This window comes from Aphelocoma coerulescens, chromosome 3 (genome assembly GCF_041296385.1).
Source record: "Aphelocoma coerulescens isolate FSJ_1873_10779 chromosome 3, UR_Acoe_1.0, whole genome shotgun sequence".
NCBI lineage: Eukaryota > Metazoa > Chordata > Aves > Passeriformes > Corvidae > Aphelocoma > Aphelocoma coerulescens.
In genome coordinates, this window is record NC_091016.1 from 30,037,133 (window position 1) to 30,049,686 (window position 12,554).

Sequence of the window (12,554 nt, forward strand, 5' to 3'; positions counted from 1 at the left end):
GGGGATAGGTAATTGTCTCGGTTTGAAAGACAGGTGTCTGCTAAGGAAGGCAGAAGCCTCCCTTGGAGTGGCAGATGTAACCCCTTTCCCTCTGAGTTATGATTTTGGAATCAAGGGTCTTTAGGCAAAGATGTGGGAAATAGGAATAACAGTTCTTTACTATATATATATGTATATATATAGATAGATAGATAGATATATAACCAGTCGAACAAAACAACAACAACTATGACAGTAACAGCAAACACAAACCCAGTCCCGGCTTTCTCGGCTGTCAGGCCCTTTCCCCTCAGGTGCAGTTCCGCTCGCAGCCGGCAGGGATCGCTGGCGGCTCCTGGTGAGCAGGGCAGGTGCGATGGTTCCCCCGCGGCTGCAGGGGGCGCTCCGGAGCGAGCTCGGGGAGCACGCGGCTGCTTTGGTGCCCTGGGATCCCGGGGAAGGATGGAACAAAAAAAACTTCACAAATCCCGGCTGGTCAGCCGGTCCTCGACTCCCAGAACCGCAGGCTGGAATGGCAGGCTGGAGCGGCAGGCACAAACACAAATCCCGGGTGGCAGACGAGATGTATCCAAAAGGGGAACCCCCCGGGGCTCCAGACAGGCAGGGTGAGCACGGCTACAATGCAGCGAAGGCTCGAAGCAGCAGCGGGGTAGGGCGGCCCCAGCCCCAGCCCCCAGCAGGGCAGGGAAAGCAGCCTTGGGATCCCGGTGTTGTTTCCAGCAGAAAGGAAAGACGCCGAAAACGGGAACCAGCAGCTCTTCTCTCCGCGGCCTCTCTCTCCAGACGCTGAGAGCGAACTCCCAACACGCCCAGGTGAAACAAAGAGTAGCCAGGCCCACCCCACCCCCCAAAACGGGCTGCTCTGCTGCTTTTGTCCTTCTTAAGTATAGTCATTTGTCCCCTAGCAACATGCATATGGGAGAAAATTCCTCTAACAGAAGAAAAACTAGGACAAAACTAAAACCCCAACAGTAATCTAGAAGGCAGGTGATCAGAGGAGCAGGGATTCCTAGTGTATGTTCCTAGGATGACATACTACAGTTTAATTCTCAGCACCTGTTCCTCTCATGCTCTGTCCTCATCCTTTTATATCTTCATATATAAAAGATATATATTCATATATCTCTTCCCTGATGCCATCTTCTCTTCCCTCCTCCCTCCCATGAGAGCCCCTTGTTGACATAAGTGAAGAATGACTTGATTACAAATACAGATTCTTACGGTGCACTGGGAAGGAACAAATGTTACCATAAACAGATGGTTTAACAGTCCCTGCTCATAAAATGGGATATCTGAAAACTTACATGCTTCTAAGGTTTTTGTCATTAAAGTTTTTACAGTTACTGAAAGTTCTGTCTTTGTATGTATTCAGAACTGCTGCCATGAAGTAGGATTGTCTGTCTTGCTGCCCGTCTCATGCCTTTCAGTGGCAGAGTTTACAAATTCAGTGTCGAGGGTTCAGTGCCTCAGCTGGTAAGCATGCTCAGCCAACACCTAACACAAGCAAGATGAAGTTCCTGCTGACTGAAGGAAAAGAAAGCACTGTCCACCCTTCCCACTCCCTTACATTGCCTCCCATCCCCCATCCCCACCTTCCCTGAGTTGATTGAGTCTGTACCACCCCTGCTGATTCCAGGTTGGTTTCCTGTGGCGGTTGTCATGAGAGGGTTCCCTAGCCATTGCCCTGTTGCCTGGCTTGTACTGGATGGCTGCTTCCATTATCCTATTACAGTATAATAGAACAGCATAAGAGAGCAGAATATTCATGGAGCCAGTGAGAATAAGACTCTTCTTGATGGTCAGCAGGTTCATGAAGCTGCAGAGGCTTGATTTCTTCTTGAAATTAGCATGGTATTCTGCATGGCTGTTCTGAATCTGGATAGTAGTGATTGCGATGTTAACTTGGAAAGTTCCAGTTCTTGCATATAAAATTGTTTTCTGACGTTAAATAGTCCTGGCAGTAGGGAATGAAACTTGGGATTCTCTGTTCCAGTGGGAGAGTTTTAAGCTATTAATCTTGATTGCACGTAATATTATTTATTAGTGTTACTACTGGTAGTAGTAGTAGTTGTACTGTTAGTACTAACTGGAATAGTATTAGTGGAACTGTTTAAGTTACACAGTTGTAAAAGATTTCAGTTGGGTCATTGTCCTTGGAGACAAGTTACAGATGCAATAGGGAATTCTCCTCAGGAACCTGACAGTTAAGAGCCCTAATTATGGCCTAGTTAGTGATTCCTTTTTGCTTTGACTGATGGTAGCTAGGTACAGTTGAGAACCTGATTTGTAGCTTTAGGTGTTCATGAGGTTCAGACACTGTGACTTTGAACCAGTGGTTTAATTCCTCTGTTAACAGAAGTGTTAAAAGCTTGCTGTAGCTTTATAGTTGTAACTTGAAAATGTTTTATCTAATCTTAAGAAAAATCTTTTAGTATTTTAAAACATGATGGAAGTTTCAGAAAATACAGAGATTGTTTCAGAAACAGACTGGGGTAGAATTTGGAATAAATATGCTTGGGGAACTGAAGTTAGGGTGGGGACATCATTGCATGTGATAATTATGGCTTGCAGCATCCTCACACTGTTTACATGAGGTGAAAACAAGCGTCTATGACCTTCAGGGAGTAAAGGCTCAGAGTATGAATGTGACTGATAATTGCACACCCACAGTTTCCATTTATCCTGACCTAAAAAGAAACTGGTAGTTGCTTCTGAATAGCTGAGATGTGCTTATGCGATTTAGAAAGGTGTACTTTGCTTTACTTAAAACTTTTGTATTATTGTGCATTTAAATTTGTCATTCTATCTGCAGAAACCTGATGCTTGTGTTGTCTAGAGTTTCTGGAGAGAACTTTGTTTTAGGAAAATCTTGGCAGAGTAAATAGGTTTTGATTTTCCTTATCATGGTGTTTATGGATGTGGATTTGAAGGATTTTTGCATTAAAGGTGCCACTTGATATTCGTGGTAGTTCCAATGTTCATAGTTTCAGTAACCTTTTTACGAGCATAAACCACAAAGTCTGTAACTTTTTTTTTTTCTTCCTGCCTTGTTTCTAAAATTTTTTTAAACAAGGAATTAGCATAATGTTCTAACTTTATGAAATGGTCACTAGTTTACACTAAGTGATTATAGAAATGCTGGTAGGATTTTGGAGATGAATCTCATTTGATAGAAGTCAGTGAAAGGAAAGCTTTCTCCTGCCTTTTCTCTGCTTGTACTGTTACTACTGAAGCCTTGCCCCAAAGTGAGGTACAGTGGAGGTGTTTTTGCTCCTCGTTTCTTTGATCCTTTTGTCTGTAGAGTGCTCTGCTTGAGGAAGGGAAAATGGTACTTAGAGAGCATTTCGTGTCTTGAAACAGTGCAGCTGCAGAGCTAAGTGCTGTGTATTGAGAGATTTGAGAAGGGAGAGGAGCGTCTCCAGCAGTCTGAGGGTGTGAGCAGAATGTCCATGACCTGTTTATGCTGGCTCGCTGTCAGCATCACCCTGCACGTGCTATGGGAAGAGTATAATTCTGTGTAGAAAGTTTGCTTGCATGAAGAAATAACACATGAGGAAACAAGGCAGATACTGGAATTTCTGAAAGTGATTTATTTCTTGTTTTGCATTTCAGAACACTGATCCTAAGTCGTCTGTAAAAGGTGTAAGTGGTCAGCTTGGAGAGGGGCCTAGTGATGGACTGCAGCTGTCCAGTAGCCTTCAGTTTCTTGAAGATGAACTTGTGTCTTCTCCATTACCTGATCTTACTGAGGATCAGCCTTTTGATATTCTTCAGAAGTCGTTGCAGGAGGCCAATATTACTGAACAGACTTTGGCGGAAGAGGCATATTTGGATGCCAGTGTAGGTTCTAGCCAACAGTTTGCACAAGCTCAGCTTCATCCTTCTTCATCAGCATCCTTTACTCAGGCTTCTAATGTTTCTAATTACTCAGGTCAGACGTTGCAACCTATAGGAGTTACTCAAGTGGTACAGCAACCTGTTGGAGCATCATTTGCAAGCAATACAGTCGGTGTGCAACATGGCTTTATGCAACATGTCGGAATTAGTGTTCCTGGCCAGCATTTGTCTAATAGCAGCCAGATTAGTGGTTCTGGGCAGATACAGCTGATTGGTTCATTTAGTAATCAACCTTCCATGATGACCATCAATAACCTCGATGGATCTCAGATAATACTGAAAGGCAATGGTCAGCAAACACCTGCAAACATGAGCAGTGGCCTCTTGGTTCATAGACAAACTCCAAATGGGAACTCGCTCTTCAGTAACTCAAATTCAAGTCCAGTAGCACAACCCGTAACTGTTCCATTTAACAGCACAAATTTTCAGACTTCGTTGCCTGTCCATAATATCATCATTCAAAGGGGTTTGGCACCAAACTCTAACAAAGTTCCTATTAATATCCAACCAAAGCCTATTCAGATGGGTCAGCAGACTGCTTACAATGTGAATAACTTGGGAATACAGCAACATCATGTACAGCAAGGGATTCCATTTGCTTCTGCAAACTCACCTCAAAGTTCAGTAGTTGGTCCTCATATGTCTGTTAATATTGTTAATCAACAACAAAATACAAGAAAATCAGTTACACCTCAGACAGTTAGCAATGCTGGAGGTAGTATTGTTATCCATTCTCCTATGGGACAGCCTCATGCACCTCAAAACCAGTTTCTCATACCTACAAGTTTGTCTGTTAATTCTAACTCAGTTCATCATGTCCAGGCCATAAATGGACAACTTCTTCAGACTCAGCCTTCCCAGCTGGTTCCTGGCCAAGTGTCTGCTGAGCATGTAATGCTCAACAGGAACTCTACAAACATGCTAAGAGCCAACCAGTCGTATTCAGGACAGATGCTGAATAATCAGAACACAGCTGTTCAGCTTGTTTCCGGCCAGACATTCACAGCTCCTGGAAACCAAGTTATAGTAAATCATGGAACTTCCCAAATTGTTGGTGGACAGGTGCCACTGCAGCAGGCGTCGCCAACCGTGTTGCATTTGTCACCCAGCCAAGCTAATGTTTCTCAAGGCAGATCGAGTTTTACTACCATGTCACCTGGGCAGTCCACAGTCTCAAATATGTCAGCTTCTAATAGATTTGCTGCTGTAAGTTCTTCTGGTTCAGTACATCCCAGCTTGGGAGCATCGGTTCAGTCTGTCGCATCAGGAGGGAACTTCACAGGAGATCAGCTGGTCCAGAACAGAGCTCAAGTTGCCGTCAGTGCATCCCATCGTCTTCCAGCATCCTCCTCCAAGTCTGTCAGCACCTTTAGTCACACGTCTGTGGGAGTAACACAACAACAGTTTGCCTTTGGTCAGGTATGAAAGCTGCTTGAGAATGTGGCCAAAGAAAGGCTTCTAAGCTGTGCTAAAATCTGGTTAATACAGAGAATGTTAATTTTGCTGGTTTGTATTGTTACAAATACTGTGGAACTGCTGAAAATTACTGTAACCCAGAGTCATCATTTCACTTGGTATTTTCTAAATCTGTCACTGACTGAACAACTCCGTCACTTTGATTAATTCCAAAGATGTTGTTGGTGATTTATAGTATTTTCAGAAGCCCTTAGAACTGATCCATTTCTGCTCCCGTTTAAAGGAATGGGCATTATAAGTTTATACAATTGCGAGCTCTCCTGTAAACCTTACCATAGTCTAGATGTAAAGGCTCAAGTACATTCTTAGCACTTAAAAGTCTTCTGACCTCACTAAAACCTATGTATTTTTAAGGTCTGACTTACTGAAATTAGAGATGAAAAGGTTTCTTGGGCTTCCTTTTGTTATTTACATATTGGTGCTTTGTTATGTGTGTCTGGAGCAGTTAGAAGCAAAGACAAGAAGTGTTTCTTAGAATCCTTAAAAGCAGTTTGTAAAAGCATAACATTTTTAAAAAATGCTCTAAGAAGTCAAACTAGTAGTAGTTAAAAAAAAAATAATCTGAATTTACTTTTAAGGTGAGATGTGGTCTTTTCTGTCCAGTAGATACTTACAGTATATATTCAACTCAAATTTTTCTGTTTTCTTAAATGAACTTACAAACAGTCAAAAGTGTAAAACAAAAAAAATACATAAAGTTCCAGAGTGACCTGCCAATTTTAACTCAGTGACTGTTCACACAATTAGCAACAAGCTATTCAATTTCTGTCCTTTTTTTGATTTTTTTTTTCTTTTTTTGGTCATTTAAAAATACTGGTAGCTCTCTCAGAATGCATTTGCACTAATTAGATCTTTTTCTTCTTTTACTTAGATCTTTTTCCAAAGGTCTGATGGATTTTTTTTTAACCAAACCCAAAATCTGCAGTGAAATAACGTCTTAGAAAATAATATGTATTTAAAAAATTTGTATGAACATGGTGTAGAAACACATTTGTAGTCTGGTACAGGTTATAGCATTTTGTTTGCAGATGAGTAATTTGAGGCCTGTCTGACTTTCTCTTCATGTGTCTACATCTTCCTATTTTCAGGTTACGTGCTGGGTCAGTGAGTTTCAGCAGTTATAAAAGCATAGTATTTCCTATTGCAAAAAGATAATTTTGTTTTTGTGCTGAAATTTCAGAGCTGTAAATGGGAGGATAAATGCCACTATTTGCCAGAATCTTTTTAGTTTGTTTGTGCTTTCATTTTAAACATTGTACTTTATACTAAACCATGTATCATTTAGTTGATAAGCAGTGGACGGTTTGTTCCACTGTGGGTGTTTTTTGTTGTGAAAGCAACTCCGTCATCTTGCAGGTTTGGAACTCTGAGAAGCTGAGCTTTGTGAGCACCACTTGTAGTGGTAAATCAGGGGTCTTGTAGAATGCAACTGGTGTATATTTGTGCTGTTAGTGTAATTTCTATTCCTCTCTGATTTACTTTATAACATTCTTGAACTTGGAGGGATTGAGATGTGTGAAATTTCACCATTGATGAGTTTGAAGTTAAAAAAGTATACATAGAGATGAGTTTTAGGTCCCTTTTCCTTGTGTTAAAGATTTCAGTAAATATTTCACTGTGATTTTTTGAAACTTTGTTTTTTATTTTGTGTATGTGGCACAGAAGAAGGCTGTGAACCAGACATCACCAGTTTCTGCATCGAAGACACAGGATAATATGAGACAGCCTCAGCTAACAAGTCTTCTGAGCAACACACTATCAGGTCAACTAAGGTCTTTTTAACATAATTTTCTTAATTTTCTCCAGCAACAGAGATTCGTTCTTCTTCAGTATGCCAGACTTATATTGATGGCTTATGCTCATAGGGTTCTAAAGATTGTTTCAATTTTATTTTTAGAAGAATTCAAGCTATATTTTTTCAATATTGAATGTGTGCTTTGATTTTTCCCAGCCATGGCACTTCATCTTCTAGAGTGAAAAGTTGAATCTTCACAATTGGCAATTTTTTCTCCCCTCTATGAAATCCAAAATTTTACCTTCTTTCTTTTTTTTTTTTCCCAGCTTAGGAAAACAGAAATAAGTAATTTTCAAAATACAGACATCTGCTAAAATTCTGTGAAACTTCTAGATTCTCTAATGTGGTGCCTGCTTCAGATACAGAGGGAAGAAAAATAGCTGTTACAAGGTTATGTGCAGGCTGTCATCACTCACTTTGTTCTTGAATGTGTCACTTTGAATTAGAATAGTTCATGCATTGTTCATGGCAAAATAGCAGCTTTTCAAGCAGCACCATACTACTAAAAGAACAAAACCAATACATTCAAGGCAAACAGAAGAATGCAGTAACCTTCCTGTCCTCTTTGTACATAAGTAACCTTTTGAATAAGGTCCTATACTCTACTTTGCTTTTTATTCCCTTGTGTACTGTTATGTGTGTAAGGTGTCCAGGCAATTCTATACGATCGGCACAGTATGCTGGGTGTCTTTGGGAAAAAAAACCTAATAAAATCTTGTTTTGGTTGTATCATAGCATGACTGATAAGATGCTATTTGAATTATAGAGCAAGGCAATTGGAGGAAGTCTACCTATCTAAAAAATCTAGGGGAAAAAATACGCTTGCTGTCTAAGTACTTCCAGGAGTTATAGAAAAATTTGGTTGATACACTTGAGGGAGGGTTAGTATTGAAAAGCTTGATGAAATTTACTGTATGATTTTAGGTAGATTGTCGGGACACTAAACTTAAAATACTTGAATTTCTTCTTATGTTACAATACTATGGTAGGATGTGATTTAATCTGAGGATTTTTGTGGTTTGCGGGACAGAATATGAGTCCTGTTTCATTTTTATGAGTTGGTTTCTCCACAGGATGGTTGCAGTAATGCTTTTAAGCATAAGACATATCTTTCCTTAAAACTCAATTACCAGGATAGGTACATAAAATTATTCTCTTCTTGCTTAGGATGACAAGAGTATTTTTAATTTTTTTTTTATAGGACAGGACTCTGGAGGAAAAATTATACAACAATCTCTAGGAACAGCACAGACACAAGAAAAAGTGATAGGATCATCATCAGTTCAGCAGAGTATCCAGGTAGAGAATGCTCTTACTTATATGTTTCTCTGTCTGTCCTGGTTTTGTCTGGGATAGAGTTAGTTTTCTTCTTAGTGAGTAGTACAGAGCTGTGTTTTGGATTTGGGATGAGAATAATGTTGGTAACGCACTGGTGTTTTGGTTATTGAGCCGTGCTCTCTCTGCAAGTCAAGGCCTTTCCAGTGCCCCATGTTGTGCCAGTGAGGAGGTGCACAAGGAGCTGTGAGGGTGCAGAGCCAGGACAGCTGGCCCAAACTGTCCAAAGGAATATTCCATACTATGGAACATCATGTTCTGTATATAAATGGGGGAATTTGCTGCGAGGTGCTGATCACTACTTGGGAACGGGGTGGGCATCAGTTAGAGGGTGCTAAGCAAATTGCATTGTGTATTGCTTGTTTCTCCTGGGTTTAATTGCCCCTTCTTCTCTTTTTCATTACAACTTTATCATAACTATCATTACTACATTATTTTATTTTGTTTTTGTTTTTAAACTGTTCTTTTTAACCCACAAGATTCACTTTTTTCCTAATTCTCCTCTCCACTAGTGTAGGGGGAGGGAGTGAGCAAATGAGTAAGGAATCATTGTAGGTTTTTTGTAGAGTATATGAACTCCCTCAAACTTGACAAATTCTACCTTGACATAACAAATATTGATTATTTTGCAAATTGATACACTGGATGCTGCTTTGAGATTCAATTCAGTAAGTGGAGTCTGACTGTCCTGTTCCCTGAAGACAATTTTGTGTGACATAGCAGTTCTTCATTGAGTTGGCTGTAAGTTAGACCTACTCTTCCCATTAGTTCTTACAAACTCAGCTTTTTTCTAGCTGATTGGGAGAGAGTGGTTTGTGAGAAGTAGCAGAAAAGTTCCACCTGCTCTTTGTCTGTTTTACTGCAGTCTTCTTTTTTTGCCATCAAAAGTTCTCCCACATATCGCAAGTATGCACAAAAACACTGTCCAGGATGAGTTTTTTGGAGAGGATCTGACTTAGAATTTTTGTTTGTAAATGTATTTATCAATGTAGCAGGACAGGAACGCTTTTCCATGTCTTATTGATGTACAAGTAGAGCAGACGGTAGAGTAGTGCTCAGTTAGGAGTTCAGCCTGGTTGTGTAATAGTTGATCTGATGTTCATTCTCCTTGGTAGTGACTACTTTTTATGCTCTGCAGTTAGAGGCTTTTTGAGGCAAATTCTGTTACAGTGTGCCTGCCATGAGTCTTTACCCCCTCAGAGAGCCTCAGGTCCTAGAACAGTGTTCCCAGGAAAAATCTTGGCTTTGCTAAATGTCTAAGCAAAGGAGAAAATTAGTTAGAACTCTACCTGATGGGCATATCTGTAGTATTGACACTGAAATAGAATTCCTAGAATGACTTTTACCACCCCCCAAAGCCGCTGTGGGTTTTGAGAATTCAAGTGCACAACCTTAGCCTGCTTTCCTCACAGATACTCAAATCCATCAATATCAGCCAAGATAAGGTCTTCTGAGAAATGCAGAGACAGTTTGTGAGAGCAGATTTATTTGGAGAAGTTTTTAGTTGCACCTTTCCTTCTTTGCACCGCTATATTTTATCTCTTTCCTAGTGAAGCATGTATAATGCACAACAGTGGAATTTGCCTACAAACAGCATTTCTGACCTTTGGTTTATGTCACTTCTGTATTTTGTTGATACAGTCCCCTGTGAAAATAGGAGATAGTTGAAAGTGTTCATATTTACATGGTGGTTACAGTTAGTGTTGGTGATGTACCTAATTGACAAAAACAAATACTGAAACTTAGGCTTTGCAAGTGAGGGGATATATTGTAATTTGTCTTTTATTTTGAACTTAGGTGGATGGTCATTTAGTTGGACAGAAAAGGCCTGCTGCTAAGCAGTTAACTAAAGGAGCTTTGTAAGTCGTTCTTCCTTTATAATTTTGTTTCAGAAACCTTAATTTTTACTTTTGTCAGTGTAAAAACTCTGTACAGTATGTGTTAATTATATATCTATTAATTTTTGTTGTAGTATTCTACAGCAATTACAGAAGGATCAGGTACATGCTGTGACACCAGATAAAAGCCGGTTCAGATCATTAAATGATGCAGTTCAGAGACTCCTTTCATACCATGTGTGCCAGGGATCACTGCCAACAGAAGAAGATTTAAGAAAAGGTAATTTTCTTTTTAAAATTTGGCAGTAAGTTTGTAATCAGTGTATTGAAAGGATTCTTAATGTAAATTAGAGCAGTAAGAAAAGGAACATTTTAAATTTTGTGCAGGTTAATGAAGAACAGTGTTTGAAAGTGTACTTTGTCTTTCTAGTGGACAGTGAATTTGAATCTGTAGCTACACAGCTTCTGAAGAGGACGCAGGCTATGCTGAACAAATACAGATGTTTGCTTATAGAAGATGCAATGGTAAGGTGTAGAGCCCAGGTACACTTTGTTTATGGGATGGGATTCAGTTTGTTAAAAAAAAACTTACAGAGCAGGCACATGAACTTCTGTTCTCGGCTTCTGCTTTGCTCTTACACTGAACAGGCTGTGATAGTCAGGAAGGTGATTTCTGTGTATTTCTGTGGCTGATGGAACCTGAAATAGTGTTGATATTGTCCATTCAGAGGCCTCCAGCCATATTATAATTGGAGCCAAATCATATTACAGTTTAGGAAATCATTGTCCTTAAAAGCTAGGTGGAACTTCATCAGACATGCTTCTGATTTAAGTGCTTTCACAGTCCCAGGTATGAGGTAAAAATAAAACTGACAAAGTTACTTCAAGAGTGTATTTTACAAGGATCAGGAAATGCCATTGTGACTTCGGACACAATGCTAGTCTTCAAGCCTGGAAAAGTTCTGAGTTTGAGTATAATAGACATTTAGATATTTAGAGACAGGACTACATAATATAACTATTAGAATTAACATGTTTTTGAAAACTAACAGTTTCATTGTTAAAGATCCTAGCCATTAAATATTTGCAAGTATTTGCAGGTGCAAAGGGAGGAAGGAGGTTGTGAGTTGTTCTTTTAGCGTCTGATATGCTGTATGGCAAGTCCCATGAAGTAGTTTGGAAGGGTTTATTTCACATAGCAGTCAGGTTTTAAACTAGTTGCCTGTGTTACAGCTTAGTACAGTGAACATTTTCTGTGATGGGTGGATCCAGCTGGCTTGAAGGCATTATCAGCAAAATGCAGCTCTGCACCAGCTAGTTACAAGGATGGGAGTGAAGTGCAGGGAAGATAGTAGGGTGGTCCCAGTTCACGATTTTTGCTGGTTGATCCTCTAAAAGAGAAAAATACTGTATGATGTAGAAAAATTGTGGTACACAGTAGTGAGCATACTAAGTCATGAAAAAGTACAATTCATACAAGTGAAATAGCAATTCCCTGTTCTAAAATCTTTCCCAAATAAAATTTGCAGTATAATGTGAGTAATATTTTATGATTGAGTTTCAGTAGTGGTTGGTTCAGAGTCAAGACTGTTGAACTGTGAATGTTCTTCACAAATATGTAAAAAAAGAAATGTCTTTTTCTCTGGAGTAACTAAGCTATAAATGTTTTGATTTGGTACCAATATATGAGTCACTACAGAGATTGATTGTTTTTTCCTTTTCCTCCAGCGGATAAATCCTTCTGCAGAAATGGTTATGATTGATAGGATGTTTAACCAGGAGGAAAGAGCATCTCTGACCCGGGATAAGCGTCTTGCACTTGTGGATCCTGGTAAGTAATGCTTAACTCCTAAATTAAGTTTGGAGTGTTTAAAAATAGTTGCGGCCGCAGTGAGGCACTGATTGCTATGGATTCCAGCGATTGAAATATTTGATAAGAAGTTGGAAGATAACTTTTTATAACTCCAGAATTCAACAATCCAGAGGCACTGTAGGGTTGAAGCAGTTACTTGTGGGGAAAAACAAATATTTTACCTGTTTGTGAGAGAAATGTTTGAGTTTCTTTTGACAGCAGTCATGACTCCTGCAGGGCCTCCATTCTAGCAGGGAAGAATCTCTGAGTTTGCTTGCAGCCAGAAAGAACACATGTTTGAAACATGAATACTCTTGTTCATCTTAATGAAGTGTTGCTTTTGGAGTGTCAAGGCCATTTA

General features: G+C 39.7%; 1 protein-coding gene across 13 annotated transcripts in view; it reads left to right on the forward strand.

The window, feature by feature from the left end:
* BICRAL (BICRA like chromatin remodeling complex associated protein) overlaps window positions 1-12,554 on the forward strand; it is a 141,673-nt gene that overhangs the window by 30,426 nt on the left and 98,693 nt on the right. For all 13 annotated transcript variants that reach the window (XR_011149741.1, XR_011149742.1, XR_011149739.1 and 10 more), the window contains 7 exons: window positions 3,613-5,316; window positions 7,036-7,135; window positions 8,370-8,467; window positions 10,301-10,362; window positions 10,476-10,621; window positions 10,772-10,866; window positions 12,070-12,172. Coding sequence is in view for 9 of the 13 variants with exons in the window: in XM_069009674.1 (XP_068865775.1) it covers window positions 3,613-5,316; window positions 7,036-7,135; window positions 8,370-8,467; window positions 10,301-10,362; window positions 10,476-10,621; window positions 10,772-10,866; window positions 12,070-12,172 (2,308 nt within the window). In the remaining 4 variants the exon portion in view is untranslated. The remainder of the gene's footprint in view (window positions 1-3,612; window positions 5,317-7,035; window positions 7,136-8,369; window positions 8,468-10,300; window positions 10,363-10,475; window positions 10,622-10,771; window positions 10,867-12,069; window positions 12,173-12,554) is intronic.